This window comes from Cajanus cajan, chromosome 7 (assembly GCF_000230855.2).
Source record: "Cajanus cajan strain Asha chromosome 7, NIPB_CcT2T_4, whole genome shotgun sequence".
In the NCBI taxonomy this organism is placed as follows: Eukaryota; Viridiplantae; Streptophyta; class Magnoliopsida; order Fabales; family Fabaceae; genus Cajanus; species Cajanus cajan.
The window spans coordinates 59572960-59592118 of record NC_138523.1 but is presented as its reverse complement, the minus strand read 5'-3'; the positions used below and the strand labels follow the sequence as shown (position 1 = coordinate 59592118).

Genomic DNA, 19159 nt, shown 5'->3' with positions numbered 1-19159 from the left:
TTTCTTTGTGTTTTATGACATTTTTATATCTGTAATAAAAAAAAAAAAGTTGTTGATGATATAAATTAAAATCATAACATCAACAATCCTTTATCCCAAAAAAATATTATGTAAAGTATAATTTTTTACGAAAATTTTCAGTTTCGTAATGGATTCTGCAGTTATTGCATATGATATGACATGTTTAACACGCGGTTGGTTCACAAATTGAGCTGATCGCACGGATCATGCAATTATGCTTGTAAACATCTTGAGAGATATTTATGATGATATCAGTTGAAAACTAGACTGAATCGTCCGGTCGGATTAATTCGATCGAGAATCGGTCTTTATCAATTTTTTAGGTTCAAAGAACAATTTCGCATCAAACCAATAAAATCGATCAAAACAGGTAAAACTGATAAATAAAAAAAAAAGGTTAAATCAGGTTGAATCGGTCTAATTATCGGATGATTTTATAAACATGGGATAATATAGTTAGCAAACTATCTTGCAGCTAACTTGAGGACACCGCAAGGGAAACAGACAAAATACGTAATTGGAAGAAGAGATTGATGCCTAACAGATATTTTAAATTACTAGATGCATAGAGCCCGGAACCCCTGTCACTGTGTTCCTGCTTCTCCCATTTAAGTCAAATGAGACACGTGTTTGCCGGTTTGGTAGCCTAAGCATTCACAATTTACTTTGCTAAGTGCCACCAATGGCCAATTGGTTGGGAATCGTAAAAGTTGTAACTACCTAACCTATTGAGTGACATTATTTTCACTATCTGTTTTTACTATTTTTTTATTATTGAATTATTATTTCACTAAATGTTAAGATTATAAAATTACAACAAATTTGGGTCAGAACTTTTTTTAAATTGAAGGATACATGGCACTGAATGGTGATTTTCTCGAAACTGACAGATGATTGTTGATTATGGTATTTACTATTTATGTAACTCATTTTTTATGGGGTATAATCTCGCCGATAGTTTTATTTTTATATATAAGAAACAAATATTCTTCCAGAATTTATATATTAGTAAAATATGTTAAAAAAATTAGATTAAAATATAAATAAGTTTTAATTAAATAACTTTATTTAATGCTCTTAAACAAAAAAGATTTCTAAAATATTAAATAAGTGCACTATTTTTTATAAGTGTGATTAAAAATATTTTAAGAAATGTAGTATATATTTTATGTGAAATCATTAAAACTAAATTATTTAATTTATTCTTTTAATATGTGAAAATTTATTTATTTTTGTTTATATATAAGTTTAAAGGGAGTATCTAATTTATCAAGACTAATAAAAGTAGTTAAATTAGTTGTAATTAATGATGTCATAATTTAAATTTTTATTTCAAAAATACCTATAAATTGAATAGTGTTAGTGGTATATGTATTTAATGACACTACTTAAAAGTTAAAATACTAATATACGATTTTATAAAAATAATAGATAACTCATTAATAAACACATAATAAATTAAAGATAAAAATAATCACTAATTAATATATTTAAAAGTAATTATATTTGTATAATTAGAATCAAAATATGATACTTATTTTTTTTTTATATAAGTAGTATTACGAAAAATTACATAATCGTTCTAAATCTCCATCAACTACGTTAATATAAAACCGAATTTTGTAAAAGAATAATGTGACTTAAAGCACCAGCAACGTAGGGTACTAAACAAAATTCTTGCATATAAATATCGGTGCCTATTTAATTTTTATCATTGGAATGCGATTTTATTTTTATTTATGGCCGGATACTTATACAAGCACTGGTCCTTATACTAACAGTGGACCCATCAATTTTAAAAATAAAATAAAATAAAGCATAAATTAATGAATAAATTAGTGATGAAATGTAGGAATGTAGAATTATTGGCAGGACTCATTTAATATTTTTGCAGAGATGTTTGGAGGGATTGAATAGATAACAGAATTTTTAAATAAAAATAATAATAAAATTGAGTAATGTGTATAAATGGGATTCATTTAGGTACGTTGAGTAAGATACGGATTATAAATAGTCTTAACGTATATACGTACAAATTTGGAGCACATAACATAACAGTAAAGCAAGTACATTACATTCTCATTTGTCTTTGTCCTTTACTCCTTTAAGTATTTCTCGGGATTTTCAACTGGATAAACTATGTTTGCTTCTCACTCGTTGCTCTTCGTACAATAGTTCTGGCCTCACCTTAACTATTTGCAACCCCTGTAGTTAAGGTTTAAGGTTTTTCTTTTCACCTTTTTCTTCTTCAGTTAGTATTTTGCCTCTAATCTTTATTACCTTGAACAAATATAGTATGTTTACCTATAACCACTCTTTCTGCAATTAGAAACAAATGCATACAATATGCCACATAAGTACACTTTTAATATTTGTATGCCCTATTTTATTTATTTTATTTGTAGTCTTTATTTCTACAAGACGTTATAACAACTGACTGAACAATAAAAATTGTAGAAAATACAAACTTTTCATACTTCCGAAAACTAATTTCTAAAACAATAAATCCAACCACACGATTAAAAACATCGTTGAAATAAATTTTGACGAACAAACTGGAGCGTGTTAGAAAAAGAAGGGGAAAAAGTGTAGAAAAAATTACCTTATTGCTAATCCGAGTTGAGGCCTATTGAACACCCAAAACAACTATCCGACCCATGAAAGCCCACTGGACTGGATGAACCTCACAGTATTTCACATTAGAAAGTGGATAGGATAAGCACTTATCACATCTAAAATCTAAATCTAATCATGCCATTGATCAAAAGCAATAAAAATAAATAAATAAATAACGTTTTTATAAAAATATGTTTTAATTCCTTTAAATATAATAAAGTTTATTTTAATTCTCTATATTAATTGAGTTTGATGACATAAGATGCATTTAAACATGTAACTTCACATGTCACCTGGCAAAAGTATGTCTTAGACGATATTGTTGCAGACTAAAATAGAAAGAAATGTACAGCGCATTACTACATTACTAGCTGCTCCATTGTTGTGTGGCGTAGCTGCATTGAAACTGAACAACTTGTACATTACGTTATCTTCATGAATCATGCTCATGCCCATGTCTCGCTAACTATATTACTATATTACTCACTCTAAAAATGTTCTTATATTTAAACTCTCTGACACCATTTCCTATTTATCATTTTAAAAATAAATTAAAAAAGTACTTAAGCGTTGTGATGATTAAAGTGTTTTTTTTTTTTTCTTGATGGATGGAGGGTTCAACCTTACTTGAGGAAATTAAAAAAAAAAAAGTTTTAATTCCTATGAGACTCATAATTTATATAGGACCCGTATTTTTTTTCTTCTTATTTTTAAAATATTATTATTACATTCAAATATAAATATATAATTTGAAATAATTTATTTGATTTAAATTTCAATTTAAAATTCTATGTTTTAGAAATGATTATTAATTAATATAAATATGGAAAATATACATATGAATACTCTTTTATCGAATATTCATATGAATATAGGAGATAAAATTTAATATAAAAGAACAAAAAGGGCAAGAGGGCCACCTGTGATTGAATAACGCAATGTGGTTCATTCTATTCTATTTCTATTTGGCTGATAGATATGTAAAGGATAAGTTACGGTGTGCATCCTCCTATCTAATATCTTAGTGGTCCACTCCTACATATCATATATGCTCGGCTTTCATTATGGTTTAACATTCTTTACTATCATATTATTGGTGTACAATATTTATTATTTTTTTAATCAGTAACATTCTAATTTAACTTCTTCTTTTTTTATTTTTTATTTTATACTTTATTTAAGAAATGTGAACCAAATTTAATAAATAATATTTGTTCTCCATTTGTGTAATTTTTTATTTATTAATATTTTTTAACATTATTTATTTGAGTAAATTTCACCATAACCATTTTTAAGGAAAAAAAATGAAACGAGTTTTTCAATAAACTAAATGAGCTAATGTACAAGTTAATTTATAATAGTTATCTTCTGTGAGTTTCTCAAAATTCTTTTTTAATTCATTCATATCTTAGTTTTATTTTATGAAGTAACTTATTTAAATTTTTTCTTATATTTATTTTTCTAAAAGTGCTTTTGGACAAACTTATACAAATAAGACTTTAGACATGAAGGCATAACTGAAAATATCACTCTAATTCTAAAATGGGTTGACCTAATCAAAGAATGTGACACATTTTAAGCGATATTAACTTTCAATTATCCATGTATGTTTGCATAATATAAATTTATTTCTTACATCAACTTAGAAGTACACATTAAATTTAAAAGAGGTATTCTATGTGTTTGTGAGATTTGCTAATGTATGTGAACTTATTTTTTAGTTATTATAATTTAAATAAATTAAAAAATATATATTTATTTTAAGTTGTTGCATACAAATAAATGCTAAAATTAGTATTTAAGAAAACCTGAAAGAACATGATAGTGAATGATATGACTAAATTCCATCCATGTGGTCCTTTGATCGACAAAATTAGATGATTGGTCTATTTTCTTTAAACAAATCCCGCCGTCCTGCCCTAAGGGAATTTTTGTATGGATTGGCCTTTAAAGTTTAAAGCATTGTGCTTCTCACTTGGAATGGATTTCCAACTCACAAGTCTTTGTCTATGATACCCAACACAATGGGAGTCCTTCAAGTTAGAATCTAGTTTCTTCTTTTATTTCTGCTGATGTATACAAAAATTAAAATAAGGACCTTTTTATTTATTATTATGTCATTACTAATTTAGTAATAGTATGAAGTGTTTATACACTATAACATTTATTTAAAGTGACACAAATATTAATTCATTTTTAATAAATAAATTACATATAAAATACACATTTGTGATTTTATTTTTGAGGACTGCAACTTTCATTATTAAGAGATATAAAAATAGGTTAATTAATAAAATTTATTTTATGGATGAATGTCAAACATTTAGCTATGCTTGATGTTAATTAAAGAAATTTGAGTACCGGTGGAAAAAAGGATTTCCCCCTTCTTGATTGAATCACCATAAAAATATTAATTTTTTTTTGTTATATATTAAATTAAATTTAATATAGAAGTTCAAAATACACATTTTGCTGCTAAATATATAAAAGAAAACCTGTATGATAATTTATAGTACATTTGATATGTACTTATTTTTCATAGTCATTTGAATGGTCGTGGAAAATAGATAATTACAGAAATAAATCATGTGTAAGCAACTACATTTGAATCGGTAACATGAGGATATTTAGTCCCATGCTCTGGTAGATGAGTTATTGTGGCATTTATTTATATTTTAAAAACTAACATGGTGTATGATAGATAATAGATTATTACACTCTTTAAGCATGCGGTTATAATTATTATTATTTATTTATTTATAAAAAGGTATGATTTTTTTTCATTAAGTCAACTTTTATAAAGGTAAAATGGTATTTTCAGTCTCAAGACGAATATTAAATCTTAATCTCTTATTAAGGAATAGAAAAGGAGTGAGAGAAATTAATCTCTTATGTTAAACTTTTATTTTAAAGTTTAACATACATTGTAATTATCAAAATAAATAAATAAATAAATAAATAAATTATATATATATATATATATATATATATATATATATATAATAAACTACAAACATCTTTCGCAAAGAAAAATTATACTTTAGTTAGGGAGAAGGAACTCAAACATGTCTCCTTGCCATATGAATGTGTCATAGGACTACTACATATACGACAATAACTTTCTTCCAATTGGTTAACATGTTTATATATTTATAATTCGAACTTAAGAATACTAATTAAATCTAAATAATTTTATGTCAATTAATTTATTGGTCATTATCCATAAAAAAATATGTAATTAGTTAAACAATTATATGTAAGGAAGAACATGTAGAGATGATTCTCTGCATTCACATGTCATGTTATAAGAATGATTTATTTAAAATAAAATCATGTGATCAGTTCTCACTGTGTTTGAAAATATTTTGAGTTAACAATAATTACAGTATCGTGAACAAAAATAGTTTTTACCTAATAAACTAACGATTTTTTTAAAGAAAGAATGTTATTATTTTTTAACTACTTAATTTTGGTAAAATATAAATAAACCTAGTCTTTTTAATATGGTAGTTTAGAGGCAATGATAATCTTTTTCTTTTTTAAAAAAATGTATGCAAAAATATTCAGGATTTAAAACTTCAGATTATATATAAACATTTTTTTTAGATTATATAAAAAGAAAAGGCAAAGGTAAATGCAAAAAAAAGGGAAAAGAAAATAAAACAACGAGGTTAAAGAAACGTATAAAAATAAAAGAAATTAGGATAACACTGTGTTGGCTCAACTAATAAGCGTTTTATATTAAAAAAATAATTTTTTTTTATTAAATATTGTTATCAATCGTTTTATTTAACAATTATACGGTAAACAAATTGTATTAAAAATATATTAAATAATAATATCAAAAACCATTTCAAACAATTTTTTATGAAACTTCAAATTTTTTTGTTCTAAATATAATCCTGTTTAAATGAGATAAAACCATAAATAATGAAATTCTCTAACTACATTTTTAACGGCCGGATTCAATTATGAAGGATTTATAATCGACCCAGTTTCTATTAGTTTCATTTAACAATATTAAAACTACGAAATATTTTATGCTATTTTTTTTTTTTTGTAATTTTGATTTTTAGTTTTGCCTTTTTCACTGTAGTGGTGGGTTGTCCTCTTTCCCACGTCAACACGTAGTCATAACACAATTAAACTTTTTTTTTTTTTTTTTTTTTTTTTTTCTGGTTCACACATGTAAGTTAAAATTATCATAAAATGGAATTAAACCGCCATGAATTAAAATACATTATTGGCTCAGTAGTTTAATAGTTACTCTTATCTTTAGGAAAGCAAGTCAAGATTTAGTTATTAAACAATGATTAAAATAAGAAAATAATGGTTGAAAACAAATAAAGTGGAAGATTATTTAGTGGCGAAAAGGAAGGCAACATAAGACACCTGGTTGTTTGTGATAAGTATGACCATGTGTACATCACATGCATGCTGTTGAATGTTGATAACTAAAACTCAAATAAATATCCCATCATTTTTGACTGCAACCGTGAGTACAGTTCATTTCCAGCCTAATCTTCCTCGCTTTCACTTGTCTTTGTTTTCACCTTTTACATCCGTAGCTTATCCGTTTTCTTTTCTTACTACTTTTTCATTTTGTTTAAACTGCAATACAAGTTGTCTACATTGGAAATCTACGCTTCATTATCAGGTATTTGATTTTTAACTATTGTCCACACTTTTAATTAATTAATTCATCTCATATGTCGATTTTGAAAATATAAATATAAAGTTCAATAAACATATTATTATACAATTTGTATATTTTAACTAAATTCTATTAATAAAATGTGTTTTTTTAGAACATTTTTATTTGTAATTAAAACTATTGAAATTTATGAAATTACGACTACGAATGTGGCTCAATATATATGTTTTATTTTTTAAATAATAAATTTAAAGTTACAAAAAATAAAAACACCCCATATCGAATGCCAACCTGTCTAATTCAAAATTGTACAACTTAGATAGTGTTTGAATCGATCATTTTCCTCTTTCCCCAACCCAGCTTCGCAGTTCGCAACATGGAATGTCATTTGTGACTATATATGGTTCTACAATGAATGCTAGTTGTCTCCACCGTGCCTTGATTGAGCATTATAGCGACCCATGAGTCATGCAAATTGCAAAATCTGTAATACTAGTTGGATTAGGCATTTAGGGTGGAGGTTTATATGTTTAAGAAGTTCTTAGAGGTTTAATTTGGTTGTTTGGATTGAAGCTTAAAAACTATAATATCACGTACCAAACAAATTTAGTTTTTGACCAAATGGTTTTATCATTTGTTAACATAGGGTAACAATGAATGAGCTCCAAATTTTAGAACCTATAATATTAGTAACTGAATTAATTAATCTTCTTACTTTTGTTGAGCGGTGGTAAATGGTTTCCTGTTGACCAAAAATATGTAAAAAATTTGAGCATCCGTGAGCAATAAAGGAAAAAATAGAGGTAAAGAAAGGAGTGTGAAGTTGGTTGTGGAAAGGAAAGGTAGATTATAATATTAATTTGAAAAAAGCATGGGAGAACAATTATTCCTTGGACACATTAAGTTGTAGCAGAAAGGAAAGCAAAAATGTGGAACCCTAGTAAAGTTCCCTATCCGCAGGCACAGGCACAGGCACACGCACAGGGCATGGGGGGGAGCCTTAGAATTAGAAGCCCTAGGGATGTTCCAGAAGGAACCCCTCACCGCATCTTAATAATAACGGTCCATTACTAAATAGCATTGTCACAAACACTAACCTAACCTCGTCGTCGAGCATTTGCATCTGCCAGCGTCAATCTGCACTACACGCGTCAGCAGAGTGTCCAACAAAGACCCTTTCTATTTCAATTTTCTCTATTCTTTCTAACAAAAACCAGTCACATTATATATTTATTTTCCTTGGTCACCAAACTCTCCAACTTTATGATTATTATTTTTCATGATAAATAAAAATATAAAAAAAGAATTAAAATTTTAATTAACCATCCCTCCCTCCGGGAATTCATTCATTTATTTCTCCATACCCTGATGCAATCTATCAGGAAGTCCTTCAAATCTTATGGTTCCCATAACAAACATTCCAAAAGGTTTTCCGCCGCCGGAAACACCGATTCCGACCACGAGCACCTCCCCATCCTCCTCGACCAAGAACCGCACCGCCACAACGCAATGCCCGCCGGCGACTACGTCGTCAAGATCGACGACGCCGCCGACCCCCCCTCCCGCCGCCACCTCATCCAACAACCGCATTTGGCGGGACGAGAGCTTCGATTTCCGCAAGAACGAGGACCCTCCGTCGCAGCTCATCGGACGCTTCCTCCACAAGCAGAAGGCCTCCGGCGAGATGCAGCTCGACATGGATTTGGAAATGGAGGAGCTCCAGCACGACGCCGACGAAGGTAAGTTAACGCCGGTGGAAGAATCTCCGGTCACCAACCGCATGTCCAGGGAGCTCAAGGTCTCCTTCGACGAACCCGCTTCCAATGCCATTCAAGAAGATCCCGTCCGGAGAAGACACAGCAAGGAATCCGCCTCCATCTCCATCGCCGAGTTCCAGCGCCCTCCCCACCCGCCCCTGTACGACCGCCGCCGCTCCCCCTCTCCCTCTCCGGCCAACGACTGCGAGGTCCTCCGATGCACCTCCAACGCTTCCTTCGAGAGGAACCTCTCCATGCAGAGGAAATCCGCTTTGTTGAAGGCCAAAACCCGCTCCAGGCTCATTGACCCGCCCGAAGACCAGCCCGACAGGAAATCGGGTCGGGTTCTAAAATCCGGTCAGCTTCTCTCCGGTTTTTTGGGGAAGAAGGGTGACGACGACGACGACGATCCCTTTCTCGAAGAGGATCTTCCTGATGAGTATAAGAAGACTCATTTTAGCATTTGGACTCTTCTTGAATGGTTGAGTTTGATTTTGATCATTGGTTTGTTGATCACCACTCTTTGTGTCCCCTTTCTCAGGAACAAGGACCTTTGGCAGCTTAGGTTGTGGAAATGGGAGGTTATGGTTCTTGTTCTTATCTGTGGCAGGTTGGTCTCTGATTGGGTTATTAGGATTGCTGTCTTCTGCATTGAGAGGAATTTCCTTTTGCGGAAGAGGGTCTTGTATTTTGTCTACGGTGTGAGGAAGGCTGTTCAGAATTGTGTCTGGTTGGGGCTTGTGTTGATTGCGTGGCATTTGTTGTTTGACAAGAGGGTGCAGAGGGAGACGCACAGTGATTTCCTCGAGTATGTGACTAAGGTGTTGGTGTGTTTCCTTGTGGGGACTTTGGTGTGGTTGTTGAAGACTCTTGTGGTGAAGGTGTTGGCCTCTTCTTTCCATGTGAGCACGTATTTTGATCGGATTCAGGAGTCACTGTTCAATCAGTTTGTGATCGAGACGCTTTCGGGGCCTCCGTTGGTGGAGATTCAGAAGGCAGAGGAGGAGGAGGAGAGGCTGGCTGATGAGGTTCAGAAGCTGCAGAATGCTGGGGTTACCATACCCCCTGACCTTAGGGCAACTGCTTTTACCAATATTAAGAGTGAAAGGCTGAGGAGTGGAGCGCTGCAGAAGAGCCCCAGAGTTAAGAGTGGCAAGTTTTCGCGGCCTCTTTCCAAGAGGTCAGATGATGGGAATGTGATCACCATTGATAACCTGCATAAGCTGAATCCCAATAATGTCTCCGCCTGGAATATGAAAAGGTTGATTAATATGGTCCGCCATGGGTCTCTTTCTACGTTGGATGAACAGATACTCGATAATGCCAATGATGATGAAAATGCCACGATGATTCGAAGCGAAAACGAGGCAAAAGCTGCAGCTAAGAAGATATTTCAGAATGTTGCTAGGCGCGGATGCAGGTTGTCCCTTAACCTGTTGCTTACCTATTATGGTAATGGAGGATAGCATTTGTTACTATAAGTTTTTCTTAGTTTCTTGTATCCTTTTTTCTCTGTTATCTTATTGGTAGGTATATATACCCCGAGGATTTGATGCGGTTTATGCGCGAGGATGAAGCTGCGAAAACCATGAATCTCTTTGAAGGAGCTGCCGATGCTGGGAGAATCGGCAAATCGGCCTTGAAGAACTGGGTGGTGAGAATTAACTAGCATGACATATGAAAAGCTTAATTTGAAGAAATCAAAGGATTGATATATTTACTGTTGTGTCTAAAACGTGTAGATATCAATGTGTGTCCTTTTTCTGTGGATTGTCTGACTCGTTTACTTGATGCTCTAGTTACATTCTCAATATGGTTCTGACATTATTTACTTGTTACAAACAAACCTTCACCTATATCAAACTCATTTTTAAGGCATGCATGTATTCGCATGATTTGAAATGTCTTTTTTGTTATTTTGAATAAATAAATTTTGCATATAGGTCGGAGTCAATATTTTTATCCTTGACTGGTCTTAATTAATATTTACATTCAAATGTTTGCGTTTGCTTTTATAGTATTTACAGAGTGGTTTCAATTGATGTTTACATGCAGCACTTTTAGTTTGGTTGTATAGTATTTACAGCAGTATCTTGCATTTAACTACTCAGGTCAATGCCTTCAGGGAAAGGAGAGCACTTGCTTTGACATTGAATGACACCAAGACGGCAGTGAACAAACTTCATCGAATGCTAAATTTTATAGTTGCAATTGTTATACTGGTTATTTGGCTCTTGATATTGGAATTTGCCACCACCAAATTTCTTCTCTTTGTGAGCTCACAGGTTGTTGTGGTTGCATTTGTATTTGGAAACACCTGTAAGACCATATTTGAAGCAATTATTTTCTTATTTGTCATGCACCCATTTGATGTGGGAGATAGATGTGAAATTGATGGGGTTCAGGTAACTTGATTCATTCACAAGTTTACAGATTCTGTTTTCATGTAGACCTAGCCTAATTTCCCCTCCCCCCATGTTTGCTAACCAATTTCAGATGATTGTAGAAGAAATGAACATACTGACAACCATATTTCTGAAATGGGATAATCAAAAGGTCATCATCCCTAATAGTGTCCTTGCTACCAAGCCCATATATAACTTTTACCGGAGTCCTGACATGGGAGATACTATCGAATTCTATGTACACATATCTACCCCAGTTGATAAGATTACAGCTATGAAACACAGAATATCAAGGTATGTGTTGACGAGAGTGTCTGTTTCCTTTGTCTATGCTTGTTGTATATACATATATCTGATTGGCTGAAACTACTAATGATCACAATGCAGTTTCATGGATAACAAGAAGGAGCACTGGTATCCTTCACCGTTATTTGTAATCAGGGATTTTGATCATTTAAACATGATCAAAATGGCTATCTGGCCAATTCAAAAAATGAACTTCCAGGACATGGGAGAAAGGTATGAGAGGAGAGCCCTTGTGCTGGAAGAGATGATCAAGACTTTCAGAGAGCTCGACATGAATTACCGTCTCCAGCCTCTGGACATTAACGTGAGAGGCGTGCCTACCACTTCTGATCGGCTTCCACCTAGTTGGACAACAGTTTCGAATTGAGCATACAAGAATATCTTCTGATCATGCTAGGAAGTGCTATATTTTAGCTGAATATAATATTGTAAAGAATCAGTCCTTTGTTTTAGATTAGTTTGATATGTACTAATGTTAGTCTGTACTGTAGCTATGAAGCCATGCCTAGGCACATGCCTATCTCATGTAGTTTTGTTGAAATCATTAGTATTAATCGCTACCTCTTTTATACAATTATATTACCATATTCTGTCTAAAATTTCGTTGTTTCTTCCTTGTCCCAGCAACATAAGGGTGACAGTTAATTTCTAGTCGCTTCTTTTTATATGAAATATTTTCTTATAATATCTTCTTCATATTAATGCATTTATTTAAAGATATTCAATACTTTTATTTTTTATTTAGTATTAAAGAGTAGGGACATAAATATGATGTTATTATAAGATGTAGGATTATTTATGTATCAGGGAGATAAATATGTAGTGATTTAGCATTAGTTATAGCTATGAAGCAAGTAAAATATAAATTCTGAAGCTACTGCAAGTGCCAATAACAGAGGAGAGGAGCTGGGTGTGTGTGGGAGTATTGTGCTTGATCATCTCGGAATTTTAGCCTTTCCCCATCTGATTGGGAAATCGAATAGTCATCCAAGTCAAATTATGGAGTTTTTGGTATGGCTCAATCATAGCTTTGAACCTTGACTAGTGGCTACAAATAGATGCTGATGGCGACTGAAAATTTTCATTATCGTATTATATTTATTTATTACATCATATATATATATATATATAAAGAGATTCATTTAACTCAAAAATAAATTTTGATAAATTTATTCTACTCAATAATTTATATTCTACATCAATTTTTAATAATTTAATTTTTAATTGTTGAATTAAAGTTCTTAATATATAAATTAAGTTTACAAATTTTTAAATAAATTTGAAAAGTACATTATACATCACTATATATATTTAAATTAATTTATAAAATATTTTTATAATTATTTATTAATTTAAATTAATAAAATAAAATAAAATAAAATAATTAATTTTTTAAAATTTATAAAATTTATTTTTCATAGAAAGTTACTTTTCAAATAAGTGAAGTATTATATATATTAATGGGGTTGTATACTGTTTGAACGGTGAGGAAGAGAACCACCAGCTCACGATGATCTCAACATCTTGTCAAGGTTAAAAGAAAACGGGTGACAACCTCATGAAAATATATCAACACCCAAGTCATATGTTATTTTGTCGCGTAATGGTGAGGTAAAAATCAAATGTTATACCTAGTGACTAGCTATATGTTTTTCACAAATATACCCGGGACATAAGTCTCTCTAGATATATGTTTCTTGTTAGAGCATACACCAATCATTTCAATTTAAATAATTGTGAAGAATTTGCTGGTAGTGTTTGGAATGCATTTTCTAAAATATTTTTCTTAATGTATTTTTTAATTAATTAAAATTTATAAAATTATGAGCAAGGTTTATTAAATGAAAAGTATTATTTTAAGCACTTTCTAATTTTAACAAATTTGAATTTGTGATAATAAAAATATTAAAAAAAATGTGTTAAGAGAATATAATATTTCGTTGCAATAAATATCAAATGTGGACACTTGGGATTTTGTTTGCTACATTCGAGCTTCTGGATACCTGGGATTTTGTTTGCTAAATTTGAGCTTCTCCTTTATAACTACTAACGGATCATTTCTTGAATTGTTAGTACAAAGGTTGAAAAGGGAACGTACACCGCACAATTAGTAAATGTATTGCTTTAAATAGGACAGCACCTAACGTGCAGCGTACCCTCCATTTCTTTTTTAAAAATATACGTACTTTATATAAAAAGTAGTAATAATTATACTCTTAGAAGTTCAGTAGTAGAAACAATAGAGAAAAAAATAATGAAGCGAATATTTTATCAGTTTAGATCAGTCCATTGTTAAATACATATGTCACTGCTGATTATCAAGTTTAGAAAAATAATTTTTAATTATATTTTTTAGTTCTATAAATATTTGCTTTTAATTGATAAAATTGTTCGGTCCTGATTTATTTTTCGGGTGAATTTCTGTCCAGGTAGTTAGAAAAATATCAAGTGGTCTTTGTCTTATAAAACAATTTTTTTTTAGTTATTTGTTTATGAAAAAACTGAAAAAGGATTATATATAATATGTTTTCATAAATAAAAAATTTTAAAAAGAAAATTCTTTTAAAAGACTTGAACATCTTTATTAATATAAATAAATATAATAATATTTTTTTTTCTTATAAATTTAAAATTTAAAATTAATAAAATTTAAACAGAAATTAATCCGTATGATTATACTATATGGCATCTGCTAACATGCCCACGGTAGGAAAAAGGGTTTTGATGCCCCTCCTACTATAACCAGTGGCAAGCTGCCACGTCAAATATTAATATTTGATTTTTGAAAAATGTTTATTTTTTATATTACCGGTTTTAATTTTTTAATATATTTTCAGTCAGTTTATTTTATTATTTTTAATTTCTCAAATAACTAAGGGGTCTAACTTGGTTAAACGGTTTACGTGAATATCGTAAACTCTTTAAATATTTATGTTGGATTTTCATTAATAAAAAAAAAATCTCAAACCAGTTTTTAGTTTTTAGTTTTTACATTCGAAAACACTGTCCAAAGAGCTTAGCTTACCACCTTTCAAATTAGGGTTTTCTAGTATTCTGTCTTGGCTTGCAGTGCAAGTGCGATTTCCTAAAAGACAATTAATTAACTTTCAATTTATTTAATTAAATAAAAAAGAATTACTTATTTTTTAATCAAACAAAATGTTAACTTCTCCTTTCCCTTTCTCTTTCCTCTTCTCTCCTCCGTCAAAATCATTTTTCTCCTTTCTTTACTTTGAACTAAATTCACTTTTTGTAATTTTATTAAAATATTTAAAACTTTAGATAAGTGAAATGGTGTGATTTGATTGTACTTAACAAATTATTTATTAAATTTTTTTTATAAAAGCAAGAATTGAAGTCATATATGAATTAGTTTCGTTTCTTAATTCTTACCCACTTGAAAAAAAATATAATTTGTTTTACTAGGTCTCTCTCACAAGTGTAGAACATTAATTAGCGGCGATAATGAAGACAACAGAAGACATATGTGAGAATAGTGTCTGAGAAATAAGATATTAGTTGAAAATGTAGTTGACATCCCATCAGCTTTGACTCCAACCGTGAATAGTGAATACAGTTCATTTCCAGCGTACTTAGCTATCTTTCTCGCTTACGCTTACACCTGTCTTCTTTTTCACCCTTTTCTTGCTAACTAAAATTCATCTGCCATGGTCGAGGAATCTCCGGTCGCCAGCCGCATGTCCATGGAGCTCAAGTTCTCCGAGTTCCACCGCCCTCCGCAGCCGCCGCAATACGACCGCCGTGGCTCCCCGTCGTCGACTCCCTCCTACGACTGCGAGGTCCTCCGATGCACCTCCAACCCCTCCTTCGAGAGGACCCTCTCCATGCAGAGGAAATCCGCTTTGTTGAAGCCCAAAACCCGCTCCAGGCTCATGGACCCGCCCGAAGATCAACCCGATAAAAAGTCGGGTCGGGTTTTAAGATCGGCTCAGCTTCTCTCTGGGATTTTGGGGAAGAAGGGTGACGACGACGACGACGATCCCTTTCTCGAAGAGGATCTTCCTGATGAGTTTAAGAAGACTCATTTTAGCGTTTGGACTCTTCTTGAGTGGTTGAGTTTGGTTTTGATCATTGGTTTGTTGGTCACCACTCTGTGTGTCCGCTTTCTCAGGACCAAGAACCTGTGGCAGCTTAGGTTGTGGAAATGGGAGGTTATGGTTCTTGTTCTTATCTGTGGCAGGTTGGTCTCTGATTGGGTTATCAGGGTTGCTGTGTTCTGCTTTGAGAGGAATTTCCTTCTGAGGAAGAGGGTCTTGTATTTTGTCTACGGTGTGAGGAAGGCTGTTCAGAATTGTGTCTGGTTGGGGCTTGTGTTGATTGCGTGGCATTTGTTGTTTGACAAGAGGGTGCAGAGGGAGACGCACAGTGATTTCCTCGAGTATGTGACTAAGGTGTTGGTGTGTTTCCTTGTGGGGACTTTGGTGTGGTTGTTGAAGACTCTTGTGGTGAAGGTGTTGGCCTCTTCTTTCCATGTGAGCACGTATTTTGATCGGATTCAGGAGTCATTGTTTAATCAGTTTGTGATCGAGACGCTTTCGGGGCCTCCGTTGGTGGAGATTCAGAGGGCCGAGGAGGAGGAGGAGAGGCTGGCTGATGAGGTTCAGAAGCTGCAGAATGCTGGGGTTACCATACCCCCTGACCTTAGGGCCAATGCTTTTACCAATATTAAGAGTGAAAGGTTGAGGAGCGGAGCGCTGCAGAAGAGCCCCAGAGTTAAGAGTGGCAAGCTTTCGCGGCCTCTTTCCAAGAAATCGGATGATGGGAATGTGATCACTATTGATGACCTGCATAAGCTGAATCCCAATAATGTGTCTGCCTGGAATATGAAAAGGTTGATTAATATGGTCCGCCATGGGACTCTTTCTACATTGGATGAACAGATACTCGATAATGCCAATGAGGATGAAAATGCCACTCAGATTCGAAGTGAAATCGAGGCCAAAGCTGCAGCTAAGAAAATATTTCAGAATGTTGCTAGGCGTGGATGCAGGTTATCGCTTTATCTGTTGCTTGCAGATTTTCATAATAGAGGATACCGTTTGTTACTTTTAAGTTTTTCTTGTATCCTTTTTTTCTCTGTTATCTTATTGGTTTCTGTTTTGCAGGTATATATACCCTGATGACTTGATGCGGTTTATGCGCGAGGATGAAGCTGCGAAAACCATGACTCTCTTTGAAGGAGCAACCGATGCTGGGAGAATCAGCAAATCAGCCTTGAAGAACTGGGTGGTGAGAGTTAACTAGCATGGCATATGAAAAGCTTAATTAGAAGAAACCTAAGGATTGATATATTTATTGTAGTGTCTAAAACGTGTAGATATCAATGTGTGTCCTTTTTCTGTTGATTGTTAGACTTATTTACTTGATGCTTTTATTATATTCTCAATATGGTTTTATGACGTTATTTACTTGTTACAAACAAACCTTGACCTATAATAGTATATATATTACCAAACTCATTTTTAAAGCATGCATGTATTCACATGCTTTGAAATATCATTTTTGTTTTTAAGAATAAATTTTGCGTATAGGTCAGAGTCAATATTTTTATCCTTGACTGATTTTAATTAATATTTACATTCAAATGTTTGTGTTTGCTTTGATAGTATTTACAGAGTGGTTTCAATTGATGTTTACATGCAGCTGTTTGAGTTTGGTTGTATAGTATTTACAGCAGTATCTTGCATTTAACTACACAGGTCAATGCCTTCAGGGAAAGGAGAGCACTTGCTTTGACATTGAATGACACCAAGACGGCAGTGAACAAACTTCATCGAATGCTCAATTTTATAGTTGCAATTGTGATACTGGTTATTTGGCTCTTGATATTGGAAGTTGCCACCACCAAATTTCTTCTATTTGTGAGCTCACAGATTGTCGTGGTTGCATTTGTATTTGGAAACACCTGCAAGACCATATTTGAATCAATTATTTTCTTATTTGTCATGCATCCATTTGATGTGGGAGATAGATGTGAAATTGATGGGGTTCAGGTAACTTGATCCATTCACAAGTTTAAAGATTCTGTTTTCATATAGACATGGCCTAATTTCCCCTCCTCCTTCGTTGCTAACCAATTTCAGATGGTGGTAGAAGAAATGAACATACTGACAACCATATTTCTGCGATATGATAATCAAAAGATAATCATCCCTAATACTGTCCTTGCTACCAAGGCCATATATAACTTTTACAGGAGTCCTGACATGGGTGATGCTATCGAATTCTATATACATATATCTACCCCATTCGAAAAGATTACAGCTATGAAACACAGAATACAGAGGTATGTGCTGACAAGTGTGTGGCTCCTTTGTCTTTGCTTGTTCTATATATATATATATCTGATTGGCTGAAACTTGTAATGACCACAATGCAGTTTCATGGATAGCAAGAAGGAGCACTGGTATCCTTCACCTTTAATAGTAATCAGGGATTTTGATCAATTAAACATGATCAAAATAGCTATCTGGCCAACTCATAAAATGAACTTCCAAGACATGGGAGAAAGGTTTGTGAGGAGATCCCTTGTGCTGGAAGAGATGATCAAGATTTTCAGAGAGCTCGACATGAATTACCGTCTCCTGCCTCTGGACATTAACGTGAGAGGCGTGCCTACCACTTCTGATCGGCTTCCACCTAGTTGGACAACAGTTTCAAATTGAGCATACAAGAATATCTTCCGATCATTCTAGGAAGTGCTATATTTTAGCAGAATATTGTAAAGAGCGTGTGCGTGTCCCTTGTTTTAGATTAGTTTGATATGTACTAATGTTAGTCTGTACTGTAGCTATAAAGCCATGCCTAGGCACGTGCGTTTCTCATTTAGTTTGTTGAAATCGTTAGCACTAATCGCTACCTCTTTTATACAATTATATATGACCGTATTCAGTCGAAAATTTATATGTCTACCTTGTCCCAGCAGCATAAGGGAGATAGTTAATTTCTATTCGCTTTTTCTTACATGATATTTTTCCTATAATATCTACTTCATCTTGATGCATTTACATAAATATGATGTTATTACAAGATGTAGGATAATTTATGTTCTTGTTCAAAATCTGACTAAGACTTTATTCTTTACTCTTCTGACTTTCTCAACCGATATTTTTCATATGTCGAGCAGTGTATTCGAGTGGAAGGTTTCTACAAAAGATATTTCAATATTTAAATAAGTTATTTGTTCAAATAATAAATGTGGGTAGATATGAACAATGTTTTTTTGCCTCAATATGGGTTACTATGTATACTAGTCATCGTAAGTCTTGGATTGGTGGGTTTGGTTCGCTAGATTAATAATTAGGTAATGTGCTCCTTAATTTGTATCCTCTGAAAATTTTCTTGTTTGTATAAGATTAAGAGTTCATAACATTAACTAG

General features: G+C 32.6%; 2 protein-coding genes across 2 annotated transcripts; both read left to right on the top strand.

Annotated features, from left to right (window-relative positions):
- The first annotated feature begins 8225 nt into the window (after positions 1–8225).
- LOC109797044 (mechanosensitive ion channel protein 6) lies at positions 8226–12358 on the top strand. The gene is given in 6 exon segments (XM_020356938.3): positions 8226–8866; positions 8868–10468; positions 10579–10702; positions 11160–11453; positions 11545–11747; positions 11841–12358. Coding segments are annotated over 6 exon segments (2715 nt in total). The 5' UTR covers positions 8226–8659; the 3' UTR covers positions 12127–12358.
- A 2923-nt stretch (positions 12359–15281) lies between these two features.
- On the top strand, positions 15282–18743 carry LOC109797298 (mechanosensitive ion channel protein 6). The gene is made up of 5 exons (XM_020357285.3): positions 15282–16770; positions 16886–17009; positions 17480–17773; positions 17864–18066; positions 18160–18743. The coding sequence occupies exons 1-5, from the start codon at positions 15428–15430 to the stop codon at positions 18443–18445; spliced, it is 2250 nt and encodes a 749-aa protein (XP_020212874.1). The 5' UTR covers positions 15282–15427; the 3' UTR covers positions 18446–18743.
- The last annotated feature ends 416 nt before the right edge of the window (positions 18744–19159 follow it).